The sequence below is a fragment of the Seriola lalandi genome, unplaced genomic scaffold (assembly GCF_002814215.2).
Source record: "Seriola lalandi dorsalis isolate HSWRI2012SDOR001 ecotype SW California unplaced genomic scaffold, Sedor1 jcf7180002055006, whole genome shotgun sequence".
NCBI lineage: Eukaryota > Metazoa > Chordata > Actinopteri > Carangiformes > Carangidae > Seriola > Seriola lalandi.
In genome coordinates, this window is record NW_019525549.1 from 1,458,317 (window position 1) to 1,477,605 (window position 19,289).

The window sequence follows — 19,289 nt, forward strand, 5'->3', positions numbered from 1 at the left end:
ACGAGGAGTTAGGGTGTATTATGGAGCATTGTCACCAGAGTGTGTCATTGTCAGTTAAGGGCAAGTATTTTGAAGATTATTATAGAAGTGATTTTTAGATATTTTTCCTCTATGCTGCACATTTGATATGTTTAGTGTCAGTTCAAAGGAATAATCCTAAAACTTCTTCAGCCAGGAAGGAGTGCAGAAAGGTGAAGATGTCCAGATGGGGAGCAGCAAGATGGAGGAGAGAGACTTTCAGCACAGGAAAGACAGGCAGCAGGTTTATGGAGTGGGAGGGGAGGGGAGTTATAACCATAACCCTAACTATAACCACTAGTTGACCTTACACAGCCAGTTGACCTTTTTGTCCCCAAAAGGGAATTGAGTCTCAACAATGTGGCTGTGTCAACAGAGTTATGTCCTTACAACATGAGTAATACAAGCACACACACACACACACACACACACACACACACACACAGTGCAGTGGCTACTTGCTAATAAAATTCAACCTCTGACATTCAGGTTAAGAGGGCCAGCAGTCATCAGACTCATTGCAGAAACAGATGAACACATCACAGCCATTCGATTACATTCTGTTCTTCACTTCTCTTCTTTCTTATATAACATACACTTTAAATGTTTTTTATTATTTTAGTCTATTTTGCTTTAGACTAATTGCAGCATCGTTTCTCATACAGTAGGCCTATGTTACTACTGGTTTGGAAGCTAGCTTTAACGCTAACAGGACTACGACTTAACACGATGTATTCAACATACAATCGATTCCATGCATCTTAATGTGGAATATTCTGTGTGGCAACAGCAACGTGGTGTAAGACACTGCTGGAATATCCTGTAAGTTGTTGTTATGTTTTCCTAGTTGGAATGAAGCAACAACTTTTCCAACAACCACACCCGACCCATGGGAGTGTCTCCTGAAATAGCGCCCCTATGGCGGTAGACGCACCGAACCTTGGTTGTCATGGTTACAATAATAAACACAGCAACTGTATCAAGAGCAGCATACCTACCTCCATTGCCACAGTTACTATAATAACGGTCATGGCCTGGTTAGGTTTAGGAATAGATGCTCATTTGGGTTAAAGTAAGTACCTCCTCAACAGTTGATCATCTTTGTTGGCATGGTTACAGTAATAACAACATGGTTAACTTTGTCATGGGAATCGAACACCACTTTCCTGTGTTTTGCTGACCCATCCATCTACTTTGTATCTCTTTATACTACGTCACTGCACTTTTCCCTTTGCTCCTGTCGTAATTACTACAACCACTAGATGTCGCCTGGTAACAAAACATAACTATGGGTCATAATAACCTGCTGCACAGACGACCTATAGCCACCTTGCCATGTTGTTTGGTCGGACTGAATAATAGTCCAGAGTCTTTCTTCTTCAAAGCTCCATGCATGGCTCAGACGGATACGACAATTCAAAAGATTTAATCAAGCTAGCTGCATATGTCCACAGAGAAGAGCTCATACTCTCATTTACTGCACGAGACATGAGGCCAATGAACTCCTGATAGGACTGCCTCTTATAGAAGTCACATGTACCAGGCTGTAAGAGATTTTAGTCTTTTTTGTCAAGAAAAACATGATTTATGAACAGGCCAGATTTAATATAAGGAAACAGGGACAATGAGACTGACACCAGTTGAAGACCTCTTGACCTGTTAAACAACCACCATTATAAATGACAGAGATCTTAGCAGAGGTGAAGAGCTGCATGATTGGTGCTTTGGAACTGAATGAAGCTGTAATAAGGGAGAAATACACACAATCCTCAGTGGACCAATCCACCTGGGTCGCAGAAGAACCTGCACCACCGTCCATCTTGCAAATCTACTACACCTTTCAGGACCTGCAGCAGAGATGAAGGTAACAGAACCACTTGCCTTCTGACTGGACTGGAAAATTAAGAAAAAACTAAGCCAACATTTAAGTGCCAAAAACAGCAGTTCCTCTAATGACCACTAGAGTCTGGCTCCAGCAGTGAGTCAGTCCCCATAGACTCCAATGTTAAAATGTCCAACTTTACAGCAGATATAAACATGTTTACAGCCTGGTACAAAAACAGTTTTGGTCTTTAGAGCTAATTTCCTCCTTCATGACACCTGTTTATATAACTCACCTGTTTACATTTAATTAAGGCTTAAAGTTATGTAGAATTGAGGGCGTGGCTGCTTTAAGTGACAGGTGGGTGAGCGTATGTTTGCCACAAACCAGCATGCATCAAAGTCTCAGCTTCACACACGCCCCTCCTCTTTGCCCAATTTTTTGGATTAGCTGGGAGTCATGGGCTGCCAAGATGAGGACGGTGAAGGAGCTCACTCTGAGCTTCAAAACAGCAGGTGCTACGTTCATCTTTATTTACAGTCTATGGTCAAGATGTGGAAGTAGCATCTGACAGTCATGCTGTATTAGGCGCCAGATTCAGGCCGTGGAACCAGGCGTATTCTTGGCCTGAAAACAAGCATGCGACCCGAGTATGTTCCAAATTAATTTTTTTTTATCTAGGGAGCCTTGTTTACTTGAAGGGGAAAATGTGGGATATTCTATGTGTCAACTATTGCGTGTTGTTGAACCGTCACATGCTCAGTACATAGACTAAACAAACCAGTTTTACTTCTCCAGGGAAAGACTTGTGTCTGATTTATTACAGAATACGACACTTGGAGCAGAGTATAAAAGCTTGATAGCTTCTTCTTTTTTGGACTCCAGGTCTCCGTATCCTCAGAGGTCAGTACCATGGATGCATTACAGTGACAGAATTGGACATACTGTGGCCAATTTGCCCCATTGGCAACCAACAAGAGGCATTTTCCTCATAGACCTCTATTAGGAGATTATTACATATATAAAAAGTTATTACTCTAAATGATCACATGTATTATGCTTATATATACCATAAAAGTTTCCTATTTTAAAACCTAAAAAAACTCTTTTACGTGCCTGATGTCTTCTCACTGTAAAGTGGGTTGCACCGAAACAGGAAATGATGTGACTCATGCCTTTTGCACCAGATGAGCTGTTTTCATTTGCATGAATATTGGAATCCACTGTCAACACAGTCAGGATGGTTTACTATTGGTCAGTTCACCAGAAGTTCAATTCAGTCACCCCTCTCCCGCTCTGTCCATCTGTACACCTCCCCTGGCCCTAATATCAACCAACACAAACACATCTGCACCCCTCAACCTCACAGGCAGGCTTCTAGCAACAGTGTGTGTGTGTGTGTGTGTGTGTGTGTGTGTGTGTGTGTGTGTGCGCAGACCAAAAAAATGGCAACTCTTGCTTCTGATATACAGTACTGTGTAATAATCACTGAGATTTTCTTTCAGCAGCTAAAAGGAAGGTTTAAAATGCTGCCATCCTCAAACAAGCTCTTAGCAACATTCACGTGGGACATTTGGCATCTATCACATTCAGGGACGTGTGTGCCTCAGAAATAGCTCTAGGTTGTGTTGCTGCTAACATTTCTTATTTAAATATTTGAAATCAGTCAGTGTTGATTTTAGCGCTCCTACAATTTGTCCATTTATTTCTACTATTGTCAGTCTCCTCTCCTTATGTAATATGTAAAAAAAAAAAAAAATCCAACAGAAAAGAGTGTACCTGTGAGAGACAGGAAGTCTTTTCTAAATCTTATACAGAAATGAAACCTCTAATTCTTCTGTAGAGTCAGGTATTGCTTTGAGTAAATGGTTTGGTTGTGGATACTGAATACATTAAAATTGCAAGATGTAAAGATTGGTTTTTAGTGTTTATAGCTCTGGGATTGAGCAATAACTTTGAATCCTTGTTGCCAAGAAAAGTTGTATCTGTCTTATATTTAGTTAAAGGAAATGTCATCACATCAAGTATTGATAAGTAAATCTGGATCGCATCTAAACAAGCATGATTGTACCACAATTGGCTAAGAATCACAAGATTTAAACCCAAGTGGATTCTGCATGACATGGTGATCAATGCAGTGGCAACAACCCTGCAGCTGCCTTTTTCAATATGACCTAAATCAACTGTGGACCATACTTGAGATGAATTACCATAGTACATGTATCACATACTGTTGCTTGGTCATCACACACTCTCTCCTGTTCCCGTATTTTCCCTCTGTCCATTCTCCATTCCAGTCACTCAGCAGGGTTATCTCAGGTCAGTACACCAGAGTGACAGATGCCCCTTCTCTTGGCTCAACAAATAACCATCACAATAAAATAAGTTCTGGGGGTGGGGGTGGGGGTGGCTATTCATGTGGTTGTTAAGAAGAAGAACTGATGGAGTTCAATTTATGACTGTCTCTCACCTCCTCTATCACACTAACTGAAAGAGGAGACGAATACTGTGGGTAACAGAGTGCTTTAACAGGTGTGTGTGTGTCTGTGTGTGTGTGTGTGTGTGTGTGTGTGTGTGCGTGCGTGCGCGCGTGTGTCTGTGTGTGCGTATGTGCGTGCGTGCAGTGGTGATAATTCCCTACTGCATTATTGATATGCTGAGTTTTAGTGTCCCATGATAGTCTTAATTCTGCTTTAAAAAGTAAACGTAAAGTTATGTGAACTTCTATTTCTTATGGACATGTCTTCTTAGGACCAAAACCAAAAATGAATTTACCCCCTTTTGCCGTTTGGGAGGTTTGTGGAGATGAGAGTTTTATTCTGAAAAACTCGCGGCGGAAGTGTATTTTGTCGCTGATGGCGGAACACAGGCCCATCTTGACGCTAATGACTACAAGCTGAAAAGGAATCAAGATTTTCCGGTAACAACAAAGATCCACTTCGACTCACTGTGAGTGGTATTTATTGAATGTGGTGAACTTGGAAATAGTACGAGTGTTCACTAAATGTAACGGAACTGCTGATATTCCTCCTCTCTTGGTGGCTAACAATAGCCAGTTAGCTAGCTAGAAAACACCCAAAATGGCTGGTAAGTAGGTCTACGTAGGGTAGTCCTGTGTTACCAGGTCTACATCTATAAATTGTGCGAACAAATACACCATTTAATCTGTCATAGTATGAGCATTGTGTTTTGTGGTGTCGTATTTGAGATTCGGTCTGGTTCCGAAACCCCGGAGTCTCAGCTGTGCAGGTCCGTACAAGACGGGTGCCATGTAGGGGCTCTGCTGCAGCCATAAACGCAGTAAGTTGCTAAATGGAGTTGTATCTGAGTATTAGTATGGTAGTATAACGACCTGAGTTGCATCAGAATCTGGTATAAATATTAGCAATGTATGGGAAAGGGAACGGAATAGAGTGAAAAAGGCGACAGTGGCAGTAGGGAGTCTCCGCAAACCAAACATTAGCCTCCAATCCTTAGCTTCTTTAATGTTCTCTTTGAGAGGCAGTGCGGACAGCCTCTCCATTTATGGTATTCAATTCAACCTAATTATCCACGTTCCCTACAAACACTGACATGTTTACTATAGTCTGCATGTGCGTCCTTAATGTAATGCAACAACGAGTCACGTCTTGTACCATATGTTCACGGTGGCCTCTAAGGACAAAGTACATAAAAGAGTGAAAGCTAAAACATTATAGGCAATGGGCTCCAAATCCAGAAAATTACAAATACCAAATAGGAACACATGTGCAGAAAGAGTTGCTGTACTGGGAGAACCCATCACATTTTATAGTTAGGGTCTGTGAATGGCCATCTAAAGGTATCTCTAAAGCTTCTGTAGGGTTTAGGTCCAGGTTTTGGTCGGACAGTCAGAGGCTTTTCTGGAAGCCACTACCTTGTCTTGGCTGTAGGGTTGGACGGTATGGGAGCACCAAACAAGTGTTGCAGTACCCATATTATTAATATCGATACTTTAAGAATGACAGGGTTTTCACAAGAGCCGTATTGCCTGAGTCGTGTCAATGTTTAATAGTGGAGCAGTGTGTGTTTGCAGCACCCTGCTTCCAGTCATTTGATTTAATTTTAATGTTATAAATGTACTTAGTCATTGTCAAAACACCTACATGTATGGAACAACAAACAAATAAACAAATTACATTAATTGACATGAATTGTGAGTTTGGCTGTTCATGATGATGAAGCTCAAACCCAGGATTATTAGCCTGCACAGTAGAGCAGTAGTTCTGACCAGTCTCCAGGTCCCTGCCACTGAGTAGCACCCCCACTGCATCATGCTACCACCACCATGCTGCACTGTAGGGATGGTATTAGCCAGATGATGAGCAGTGCCTGATGTTCACCAGACATAGTACTCGGGTTCAGTTTTTGTCTCATCATAGACCCACACAGGTCTGGTTGATGGAGAGCTGCTGAAACGGTCGTCCTTCCAGCAGGTTTTCCATCCCTGCAGAGGACATCTGAAGCTCTGTTAGAGGGACTGTTGGGTTCTTAGTCACCTCCCTGACGAGGCCCTTCTTTCCCTGTTACTCGGTTTGGCCAGACATCCAACTCTTGAAGAGTCCTGGTTGTTCCAAACTTTTTCCATGTCACAATTATTGAGGTCACTGTTCTCCTAGGAACACCCAAAGCTTTAGAAATGGTTTTATACCTCTGCCCTGATCTAGGCCTCACCAGAATTTTGTCATGGAGGTCTACAAAGAGTTGCTTAGACTTGATGGCTTGGTTTTTGTCCTGACATGCAGTGTGAATTGTATCCCCTCAGATACACAGGTGTGTGCCTTTCTAGACTACATCCAATCAATTCAGTTTGCGACAAGTGGATTTTAATCAAGTTCTAGATGCATCTCAAGGGTAATTGAAGCAAACAGGGAGCACCTGAACACAGTTTGTTTTTCACTTTTTTGTTTTTGCTTTCGCTCTTGTATGAGTTTTTTTTTTTTATTTCTAGCATTTCCCGCAATGTTTGTGCTTTCCCTGTCTTTATATTTAGGGATCAACGTACTGCACCATAAATCACAGTTTTGAACTTTAAACCTTCTAAATGCTGAGCTTGAGTGTTCAGCTAGTGACAGAAAGTTTACATGCAATGCTCTGTCTGCTTATATACACCTTTAATACACTTATCTGTCTGTTCAGAAGGTACAAATGGATGCTATAGTTGTATTTATTCAACAAAAGCACAATGAGAAGTCAGCACTGTTATAACAAGAAGAACCGCTGAGGCTTGATTGGTGTTGCTTTTTATTCTTCTCTGTTGAAATATGTTTTCAGGTTGGATTTTTCTATTGAGATAATTTTCTAGACAGTTAATGTTACTTAACATTAGTTAAATTTATGTGAAGTCGGTTTAAAAGATTTAAAAACTGCTGTGACTCTTTGGAGGACTGGTCATTGTCAGACATTTTGATATGCCAGTGGGGTCCAATCACAATGGATTTTCTAGCATCATATTATGAACTTCAAGACTCTCCTTTTGATTTATATGAATTGGAAATGTCATGTCAACCTGCATGCTACATTTTCTTCTGTGAAATGTTGAAACTGCTTAACTTTAATTTTGAGTATTTAACCTCTTTAACCAACATCTGTTCAGTTGATTATCAACAACATCGTCTCTGTTTCTTTTATATACATTTTTGCACAGCATGCAAGCTCTCCTGTTTCCTAACAATGTTTGGTCACAGGTTGCTCTGCTTGGTTTGTTAAAAGATAATGTGCCCTTGAACACTGGAGAATTTCACCAAATTGACACATGTTTTGGTCTATTTATGACATACTGCACACATTTACAACTGGATGTCATGTACATGACATAGAAGAAGATGACAGGGTATAATAGCCTGTCACTGTGTGACACGAGTGATGCTATTGCTAAAATAAAATAATTTCAAAGGTAGCTTGGTATATGTTGTTAAAGGAAAAACAAACAGCCCAAGTTGGGATAAGGTACAGGATATCACAAATTAGAGCGGTTGTGATACCAGATATATGCTAAATGTTTAGATCACATGGTAATTTGTCATGTTTGATGACAACTAACCACAAATACGGTGTAAGCCCTATTCTTCATTGGATTTGCTTTCATCTTCAGGTCTTGCAAAACATTTATTATCGCAAACAGGCCAACATGTCGTTCAGGATGTTTAGTCATGTCCACCATTTTATTATCTGTGTGTTATTGGCTTTATGCAAAGAAAAGTACAATAGGATTCACTATTTGTGTGCTTATTTTGAATCTGTTCCTGGACATGTGTTGTATAACTTGTAGACACTGCAGTGATCTAATGTTACTTACAGGAAAAAAGTGCAGGCAGAGCAGATTTGTTCTGCTGTGAACATTTTGGCAAAGAGGTTTATGCTGTGTAAGTCCACTGTGCTGTAATGTTGAACATGCATTATAGGATAGAACATGTTTATTTGGAACCTTATTATTTGTTTTTCTATCACACCCAAAGGTTTAGGCTTCTGCAAAGTGTCCCCATAGGTTAAATACTTATTTCCTATTTGCATTGTGTCCTCCAGAATTAGAATCTATTTGTGGCGGTAGCTGACAGAGGTTGTGATTGTCCAGTGAGCCCAGTTCCAGCACACTCAGCGCAGCCCGAATGATAGGCACACAGAGAGGCAAGGAAAGAGTCAGACAATGACAGCAAAAACTTTATGGATATTTGCCCACCGATTTGTCAGGATTTCTTCTGGTGCTTCTGATGGCCAGTTCAACTAAGGCTAGTGTTAGATATTTACCGCATCCATGAGTATATCAGGCTCTGTGCAGTGTCCATGTTGACTCATTTGCAACAGTTCATACAACCACTACTACAAGGGCAGAACTGTGCATGCGTCCTCCAAGCAAATATAATTGTGGCCTATGTCACTGTGTTTGTGAGAGAAAATGAGAGCAGGGCAAGAAGCATCTGAACGAATCAATACACTGCACACAGCTCTACAATGAAATAAGATTCTGACATAGTAAAAAATAAAAATTGAGAATCTAAATGTGACTGCCGCCACAAATAAATCAATGTATGGGAAACACTGGTTTGGGTTTTTTCTGCTTTTCATTGACTCTGTTGTTGCATAATGTTGCTTTGCTTTCCCACCCTGAAAGTAAAGTGGCCACACTTGACCACGGGAAAGAGATCTCAAAGCTCATCATGTTTCTTTGTGCTTTGATACATTTTTAAGGGAAGAAACCACAAACGAAATGAGGATTGAGCCAACATAATATTAAAAAAAAAAAAAAAAAAAGCGTGGGGAAAATGACTTCATCTAAAAGCTACTTTTGAAATGAAAAATTAAAGCTTGTTCATCTGTAATAGTATATTTCTGCTTTTCACCTCACAGCCTCGCTGTGCACACAGACAGTAATTTGCACCTTGCTCCTATCCTTCGTTTGGATCCCAGTGCAACATTCTCCGTTTCCAACAGTACCAGAGGGACCCATTTCATATTTGGACCTGTGGCTGGTGCTGCTGCGGTGACAGCTCTCCATTTGGCTCAGACTCAGGCCCAGATTGCTCTCCAGCAGCTTGCCTCTCTATCGACTATAACTGTTGGCAACCAGTATCACAACAACAGGTTTGCAGCAGCAGTACCTCCTCACCTGGCCCTCCTGAGTCTTCTCAATAGACAAGAGGTGTCAGCTGTTGGGATTAACTGCAAAACCAACAGAACCACACGACACCACACGTGTCTTCCTGCTGCCATGTACCACCACCACTCGCAGCAACAGGGGCCACAGCCCTTCTCAAATGGGCCCAGGCCTCATCATCAGCCACATCCAAATCAACACCAGAATCGCACTCCCTCTGATATGCTGTCGCAGGTGATGGGTTTCCAATTTCCCCGTCCCACCCAGCTCCCCGATGAGCTAGAGTCTGCTTTGGCTATCAGGGGTGTCAGGGACATGGACCACCGTCTCATTGACCACATGAACCCATCAAACCAACACCAGAACCAAGGTTCAGGTTCTGGCATCAGTCAGCATGGAACCTACGGATCTAACCCAATAACACTTACCTCTGATAGTCAGCCTGGCCACCAGCAAGGAATAGACTGGTCAAGCTACCAACCTCCAACTAAACTGTTTGCCAGTCCTCCACCTAGTGGCAGCCACCAGTCACAACGACACCAGGGGCCTCAACAGCAGCCCGAGAGCAGCCACATGGGAACAAGCATCCCAAACTGGACTGCCCCTTTAAGTGACTCGTCGTCGCCCCAAGCCCGGCACCCTGGAAGTGGTAGCGGTGGGGATGGTCAGGGTTTGTACACACCAGAGAGTGCAGGAAGTATCTTGGCCAGTTTTGGACTTTCAAATGAGGACTTAGAAGTGCTGAGTCACTACCCTGATGATCAGCTAACCCCAGATACTTTACCATTCATACTGCGTGACATCCAAATCAACAAGTCTGGCAATCAGAAAACTGTGGCTTCTACTTCCGCATCCTCGTTCTCAAGCAGCATCCATGATATGCCACTGCCACCTTCCCGCTCTTCGCCATTGCCACGTTCACACTCCCCGGAAGTGCCAAGCCTTCTTACTGTTACACAGACAGCAGGTAAAGTCATTGACTATGGTCATGCCAGTCGGGCAAAGGATGAGAATAGTACCAGAGAAACTTTCAAAAGAGAGCCGCTCTCCAATGAAAGGACAGTTAAAATGTACCCGTCCTCATCCTCATCAGCATCTAAAGCAGAAAAAGCAGAAAGGCGGCAGGTTCATTTGGAACACACTGAACCAAGCAAGCACGGAGACCGGGACTATCGGCGAACAAGTAGCGACCATCGCAAGAGCAGTCGGTCACCTGGGAGAGAATTACCACCATCATCCAAATCTCGTAATCTAGACCGAGACTACAGGCACGAGGGACCCAAACCAAGGCCCTCGTCTGAAACCAGGAGTGATGATTCCTCGAGAAGGTCTATCTCTTCATCTGGCTCAAAAACCCACCGGAGCAGCAAGAAGTTACCTACACCTACCATGATAAGTGATTTCTCAGCTGCATCTCCAAAGGTGTATCCCCATACCTGCTCCCTGTGCCACATACAGTGTGATCAGGAAAAGGTGAGTGCCAACATGCCCCCTAACCCCAATGTCGAGCAGTTTCCTGAGAGAAATACCTTCACATGTTGAGATTTAGTCTGCAATCTTCCTTCACCAGGCAGTTGTCAAGACGAGCATGGTTTGTAATTCCCACTGAAATTCGTCAGTACGGTTGCTCTATGTGATCTAGCTACAGTTGAATGAAAGTTCGGCCACCCATGGTCAAATGACATATTTTGTTGATTTTTGAAGAGACAAGAAGTGAACAGGACCCCTGCAGCAATCAGACATCCTTCAAATGTTACTTTGCCATTACTTTTTATTTTATGAACTTATAGAAATGTGCTAAAGTTAGGGCACCCTACTTAAGCACCTTTTCCACTTGTTAAATAAACCAGCTAAGACTCACGCTAATACCAGGCATTTGTTGGCAATGGGAAAGGAAACAACCTGCATTTATACCCTGGTCCAATTATTCTGCAGTAGACAGGTTTTTACCGGCTCTGGCTCTGATTGGCATCGACGTAAACACAACACTCACTTACACGCGCACAAACACTGTAGACACACCTGTCACCTGTCCAGCACAGTGCTGTTAAACCAGAAACACCGCAGCTATACTGCTATTAAGGATGACAGAGTGAGCTGCAGCCCCAAGATAAGTTTTAAAAACACAATCATCGATTGAAGCCCCAACACTTTCACAGGAGCACCAACTGGGGGATGAGAGTCTGCATGGCAGGTAACCGCTCACTCTTTCTCCCCTGTGTCATCGCTCCCCGCAATTGTGTGTGTCCTCAGTCTGAACAAAAAGGCAAACTGCGTTTAAAAACCAGCTTATGCGCACTAATTTTGGTGTATGAAGGGTATTATTTGCTTAGCAGAATGTTTCCACCCTGATGCAACGGCTGTCAAAGGGGGGTTTACTAAGTACAGGCTCAGTAGGGTTCCCAAACTTTTGCATTTGCCACAATTACTTTCATTTTTAAAAATATTTTTAAGTTGAAAATATCATGAAGTAAAAAAGTAACAGTGCATCAACATTTGAAGAAAGGCTGTGCTGAGAAGAAAAAAGTGCTTAGGCGTATTTGTTAATTCAATGAAACTTAAATTTATCCAGCATCCATACGACGGTGTTTGTTAGGTACATCCGGAAAACACTGTACACTTAATGACCTCATGCAGCACCAGCAGGTATAAGGTTAGTTTTAAACATCCTGGTCCTCGACTCATTCCACCAAATAAAACTGCTGTTTTCTTCCTAACTGTTATTCTGTTTTCCTGGGTTATGACCAGTTCCATTATATAGATGAATATGAAATATATCAAACAGGTAGAGAGACGTTTCTTATGGCATTCAGTGGGTGAAACATAAAAGGTGTAATATGATGTATTAATCAAAGGATGATGTCTACAAGATACAATAGTCAATTATTATTTTTGTTTGCACAAACAGTTAATCTAGTTGGCAAAAATTGTCGGGATAAAAATAATTTTTATAGTTCAGCAGTAATAACTGTTGAATAAACTGTTCTCTCAGAAAATCTAGTGAATTTCTTGTTTTTTCAAAATGCTGTTGTGATTGACTATACACACAAGTAGCTAAGTTTTAAAATGGTTTGTACTCAGTGTCAGTATCATAGCAGTAATCACCTGTAATTGATTGGGACTGTCCTAATTTCTCAAGTATTAAGTGAAGATCTAATTGAAGATCTGGAATATTCAGACAAAAGCAAGCTATTAATAGTATTTTCTTTCATTATACATTTTCTCATTAAAAGAATCATGATTGTTAATATAAAGGTTTTCACCAAATTTGCAAAAATGTAATTAGAAAAATCACCATTGTAGCCTGATAAATAAATAACCCCTTCATCATTGATCAATTCAAGGCTCCATAAGGTTTGTAGGCATATAACTCTTAACCTCTTTGTTGTTCTGAATTATCTTTATTAATTTAATTTGTTAAAGTTGAGAAAAATAACTTTTGTTTGTTTGTTTTCTGATAGTAGTGTGCAGAGTATTAATGGTAAAGATTGAGTCGAAAGTAGAATGCATACAAAGCATGTCAACACAAATGATCAGATTTTCCAGAGCAAGACTAAGTGTTGTATTTCTACTAACGGCTCTGACATAGTTTGAACATGAATATGAGATCAAACAACGGAGTCTCAACTTTCTGTTCAGAGTTTTCACACCATGTTAGAAAATGACTGCAGAGAACAAAGATCCACTTGAGCTTTTGTTTAATGCAGCTTTGTTCTGTCTGATTTTGACATTGTCCTCTCCCGTTTGTCGTTTTTCTTCAGGACTGGGTTGACCATATAAACACCGTCAACCACACCGCTGCCTGCAGAGACCTGCGCAACAAGTGAGGACATTAATGTGCTGATTAAGATACTAAGTCATAGTTTCCTAGAAAAGTATTTTGCATTTTGTTTTGAATGAGCAGTCAAAAGGTATTAAATGACACAAAAATTAAAGTTTAATAAAGCAGTTTTTGATAATAAAAAAAAAGAAACCTTTAAAAACACGCCCAGAGATGCTTTCAGGCTGTTAAGTGATTGAGGCAAACGTGTTTGCAAACAATTGCCCACTTCCACATCTGGACATGGACAAACATGAGTGTTTCACTGAAGCTGTGTTTCTGGCTACACGGTACCTAAGTTCTATATTAACTTGCATTTATGCTCTACTTTAATTCACCATATCTGGAAAGAATCTGTGGGTGTTTAGCTTGTTTCACTTCACCATCTTCATAAGTCATATATTTGGGAATTGGTGTGACTGGTGAGTCAAATATATACAACTGATGTGTCTACAAATGACCATTTCACATTGAACAGAATATTATTTAACTTACTTTTTAATGCAGAGGTTTAAAAGTACAGCTTTTTATTGATATATACAATTGTATTTTGTAATTCTTTCTAAATATGAGATTTTTGATGACATGCTAATGGATGTTTGTGTGTCTCTGAAGGTACCCACACTGGAAACCAAATCCACCAAGGTCAGTTGGACTCTTGTTTCCAATAAACTGTTTTTACCTGTGAGCATCACTCCTCTCAGTCAGCTGCTCCCAAACATTTCGAATAAGGCAAAAGAAAGAAAGAAAAAAAACCACTGATCCATGCAAACGTAGGCCTCTAAGCTACCACTTGTTACAACAGTGAATGTTTTCTTTCATCCAGTCGGAGTGGACAATATGGCAGCCGGGCTCTATGGGATCTCAAGGATCACTCTCCATCCCATTCCGTATCTAGATCCCTCTCTGGTTCGCCCACCCCAGGTCCTCCTCACAGCAAACACGAGCTGGGCCCCCATCCCCACAGGCCACACGGGAAACTCTACTCTCCTCACCCTCGCTGCCACCAATACACAGGTAGGCCACATGTTAGACAGATGGCACATCATGTACAAAGTGGGTTTAGTAGAACTTTGCAAAGTTAGAAAATAATCTAAGTATGTCCTCAGCTGATTTGCAAAAGTGGAATGGGACTATTTAGTGGATCTAAGTCAAAAATGCATCATTGTGTTCAGTGCTGTTGCCTTTTTAATGTACCTTGTGATCACTGAATAGCAGAAAGGTACATTCAAATAAGCAATTTATCAAATATTCAACATACTTAAGTATGTTCTTCATGCTGGGCATGAACAAAGGTTGTTCACAGGTAGTCCAAACTCTCTTGCCTCAACAAACCTATAATGGCACTTCTCTCCTCGGATGCACAACGCTACAGAAAATAGTATTTGATTCACTCTTTGGGCTCTTCATACAGATTCATGTAGGTGCTGGTATCAGCTGGTGCTCACCAATAAATGACTCGGATCAGGGAACATATCTCTAGTATAGTATACCCACTTCTAAACTCACACATCCTTACTTGCTGTCCTAAGAACACAGCCATCGGTTGGAGCACCGCCACTCTGGCTCACGCAGTCCTTCCCACGCACATCGAACCTCCGCATCCTCCAGAGAGCATCGGCCTGAGAGGAGGGACAGGGATTCATCAGGTTAGTTAGTGTGTCTGTTTTTGTCTGGATCACTACAGCGGAGCCAGCTCTATAAACAGGGGTGTCTGTCTCTGACTGACTCACTGATGAGGTTGTATCATGGGTCGGCCAGCCGAGTGTTGGAATTCCTCGGTTGTCAGTTGTTCTTTCAAAATGGATTGGCACTAACAGTTTATATTATGTAATCAAGGGAGTGTTTACAATTAGTGTTGCCAACGTAGTGCCTTTGCTGTGAGATGTGCAGACTTTTCCCTTTATAGCAAGTTTTTTTTTTTTCATAATTTTTCAGCACTGCCCCTCTGCAGGCACACCTCTCATTCTATTAATAATAATTATAAGCTTTATTTGTGTAGCAATACAGACTCCATGTCCATGTTCTATGTTTATACACATATATATGTACAGTACTATCATGCACTTGTTTGCACAACAAACAACATATAATGGTTTCACAAACCTGTGTGGGTCTATATGAGCAGGGTTGGTCAGAAATGTTCATGTAGGAGTTTTAAATGACATTTAATGTGTCCACAGGAGGTCCTTCTCGCAGCAGTCTGAAGCGTCCACGCGATGATTCTTTCAAGTGCTCCACTGACACCAGCCGACATCCATCCTCCTCTAAGATGGGTCTGAACAAACATGGACTGTCACAGTCCAACACAAAGACTGTCAGGAGTGGGATAAAGACTGGAGCTAAGATGCCAAAGACGGCAAGTGCCAAGGCCACTGACACAGTGGGTGTTTTTCACTTCAGTTGCGTAAAGCTTGACTCAGAGGGCTGCTGTTCTGGACCAACCACGGCCACAATGTCACAGCTAATGAAGTAGATTAACACAAAGGGTTGAACATGCAGTTGTTTTAAGAGCATAAGTCACTTTTCCTCGGTTCTGTCAGCTTGTTTGTTGGTCGTAAACATTTTATGTTCTATCTTAAACACTTTAACCCCCGAATGAACATTAAGATCATAACAATTAACACAACCACAAAAGCAACTGTTAGTGTATCTTTAATCAACTACACGTGAAAGGAGCTATTTGTAAGTTTTGCTATTGCTACATAGCTAATGTTAGCATTAACAGTTCTTCACTCACCAGTCTAGAAGAAACATTGCGATTTCAGCATCAAACTTCATACCTTTGCACATACGCTCAGAGGACATATTATGACCTCTTGTCCTGTAAGCGTAATATTAGGCAAAGCTCGACAATCACCACCACTCGCTCCCAGCAAGAGAAAACTTACAAATAGCCCCTTTTTAATAGTGGATTACATTACATTCATGTCAATATATTATTGGACTTGATGTGAATATTATTGAGCTCTCTCCTTTGACTATCTCCAGTTACAATTTAAATTGTCAAACTGTTCCCATATAACAGATGACAGCTTAAACAGGTGGTCGAGGCTGTTTTTGAATTATTCCAATTTTACTAAGTCGATAGTGACCAAAATTTCATATTTACTTAAGTACTTGGTTAAAGCAGTAAGATCTCTGGTTGACTCAAATTAACCAAAACCTTGTGCTGTGTTTTTTTTAGTCTGTGAAGCCTCCTCTGGCGAAGAAGAAGAAGAGAATGGTGACTCCAGCCTCTCAGGACTCGTCTGTTGCAGAACGTCTGGTTTATCTGACGGGCATCCCAAACGATGCCTCTGAGCAGGAAGTTACTGACTTAGTTGGGTCCTTCGGCAAGATCAACAACGTGATCCTCATGCCGTGCTCTGAGGAAGAGAGCAAGAAGGGCGAAGGACAGAAGGTGCGACAGAAGTGTAACATAATGGTTCTTGATGCATTTTGCATTTACAGGTTTGCTTTTTAGTGGAAAAAAGAAATATTTTGCCTGTTTTAAAGGTAATATTAATAAACCCTGCAGGCAGGTATGAAGAGACCAAAACACCCAACACAACCCACAAACACAGACATAACAACTGAGGGTAGTTCAAAAGTTGTTTTGTTAATTAATTTATTACTTAACTACTTAACCCATTAAGACCTGAGCCGTCCTCTTAAACCTCAGCACTGTTTGAAAACAGCCTTTCTGAAAAACCTGACGTTCACTAAAGCCTTTAATTCTCAGCCTCTGAAGCAGATAGAAACATGATATAAAAACCGTTTCAGAGCTTTAACCTCAGACTTTTATTGTATATCACTGGCTTTGCCTTGGAAACTGGATATGGCTGGAAAAACAAGCACATTTTTCAACATTTTCAGTTTAGTTAAATTTTTTCAAGATCTGTTGTCATTTTTTTTTGTGTGTGTTGTTGATGAATATTAGGATAAAAGCAGTGCTTTACAATACAAACCAAAGGTTCAAGGTGTCAAATGGTTTTTATTTTTCACGTTTCTATCTGCTCCGGAGGCTGATTAATAAAGGTTTTAGTGACAGCGTTGCATCAGGTGAATCTTTACCGGTGATAGTGGCTCACCGCACCTCATCCTGAGCCTTGACTAGCTGGTTAGCAGCTTAGAAGGTTGAAGTCAGTGTCTGAATTTTTTTTAATTTGTTGTCTCTGTTGTCTTCATCCAGGTAAATACTGTAATGTGCTTCAGTATCCCTCCCCTCACTCAGGTTGTCATTCACTGTCCGAACCGTGACTTTAAAAACGTATTTGTGCCCTCCACCGAAAAACAAAATACCTTTCCCATCATGGATTCTGCCTTTCTGACATTTCAACAATTTCAGCGAATCACATTGCATTTCATCGGTCAGTGTTCAAAACGACATAATCATGTACTACGTGTGTACATCACATCCGGTCTTAATGGATTAAAGCTGGTGCTCTGATGTGATCGACCAACAGCAATAATATCGTTAGTAGTAGAAGTTTTTGTAAGTTAATCTTGCTCATGTAGTGAATATTACAGACAAAAAGAAATTATATTCAATCTTCTCCATTCATTTCTTTTAAATGGAAGTCCATTAAAATTTGCCAGAGCTACATTTTCAATAAAAATGTGTCTTACAAGTAAGACATGCAAATAATGAGACAAGCAGTTGATTGATTCATCTGTCACCCTGGAGTCATAAGTAGCTGTGTGTAATGTGATCATCAGCAGCTGTCATCATGGTTTCTGGCTGCCCCGCATCACTGTGTCACCCTCCCCTGCTGCAGGCATCCGTATGCATGGTGAAAGCAGAAGATGCCCAGGCACTGGCCAAATCCACGAGTCTGTCCATCAGAGATCAGCAAATCACTGCTTCAATAGCCAAGGTTTGATGATATATTCTGCTTTTTATTTCGCTTCAGCGTAGAAATGCATAGATGTGTAAAAAGTAGATGTTGTTCAGGAGTTTGTTAAAGTTCCTTTTTTTTTTTTTTTTTTTTTAAGTTTTGGACCACATGTATGTAGCCTCATACACTGTCAGTAAACATGTTTGTTTTATTTTAGAAACCTGAAGAACGTCAGTCCTCTGATGCCAACAACAGGTTTGCCATCACCATTTTCTTTTTTAACACCCATATGCTGCACACTTACCATGCCAGTTTTAACATTTAACATTTCTGACTTTAAAAATAAATATAAATTGCAGCAAACCTGCTTCAGGAAAGGAGAAGGCTGCTGCAGGAGAAGACTCAGGTGGGTCAACCAAGAACTGTTACCGGGGGTCTCCAGTCAGTCGGGGTTAGCACATCCACATCTGTCATTGGCAAGAAACTTGATCAGTTATAATATATAAAAGACTGGTTGGTGATGTCATGCTTTAACTGGCTTGTTGTGGTGTTTATGAAAACATACTGATTGTAGCTCTAACCCCCACCTTCCTCTCCTGCTCCCCACTCCAGGAGGTGAGGCTGACCAGAAGACTTCTAATGAGGTACATGATCCACACACATGCCTTTGTTTTGAATCTCTGTTTATTGCTTTATTAAATGATACAAAAACACATACAACCCCTTCCCTCCTCTACAGTGACTTCAAGGACCTCTCTCATTAATTATAACATACAGATAAAAACATTGTGAAAAGGGCTGGTGAAAAAATCTCTGTATACATTCTGGGAATTTGGCCAGGGGTGCCAAAACTTTTGCATTCATCTGTATCAAATTCACAGTTTGAGTACATGTCTGTTAAAATCAGGTTTAATCTCTTGTAATATAACATCAGTATTCAGACATTTTCCTTACATCCCATTACAATGTCTCCTACAGAAAGGCCTGGTGTTGATCACTGGACTTCCTGAGGGTAGCTGGTCAGAGTGTGACATCATCAAGCTGATCCAGCCCTTTGGCACGCCTTCTGACATCATCCTGGCTGCACAAATCGGAAAGGTTGGTGAAAACACTTGTACCCACACATGTTTGTGAGTCCTGAGTTTTTGCTAGTTCAATAGGATGTTGACAATAAATGGTCATGAACACCCACAGCAT

General features: G+C 41.1%; 1 protein-coding gene across 4 annotated transcripts in view; it reads left to right on the plus strand.

The window, feature by feature from the left end:
• LOC111647611 (uncharacterized) overlaps positions 1-19,289 on the plus strand; it is a 42,114-nt gene that overhangs the window by 15,851 nt on the left and 6,974 nt on the right. For 2 of the 4 annotated variants that reach the window (XM_087171470.1, XM_087171469.1), the window contains exons 2-13: positions 9,206-10,925; positions 13,214-13,275; positions 13,888-13,917; positions 14,099-14,289; positions 14,805-14,921; positions 15,456-15,655; positions 16,460-16,675; positions 18,033-18,131; positions 18,310-18,347; positions 18,452-18,498; positions 18,705-18,736; positions 19,071-19,190. In XM_087171470.1, coding sequence (XP_087027596.1) covers positions 9,206-10,925; positions 13,214-13,275; positions 13,888-13,917; positions 14,099-14,289; positions 14,805-14,921; positions 15,456-15,655; positions 16,460-16,675; positions 18,033-18,131; positions 18,310-18,347; positions 18,452-18,498; positions 18,705-18,736; positions 19,071-19,190 — 2,872 coding nt within the window. Of the gene's footprint in view, positions 1-4,666; positions 4,790-9,205; positions 10,926-13,213; positions 13,276-13,887; positions 13,918-14,098; positions 14,290-14,804; positions 14,922-15,455; positions 15,656-16,459; positions 16,676-18,032; positions 18,132-18,309; positions 18,348-18,451; positions 18,499-18,704; positions 18,737-19,070; positions 19,191-19,289 lie in introns of those variants that run through there. The other 2 variants (XM_023397240.2, XM_087171471.1) reach the window with 2 other exon arrangements.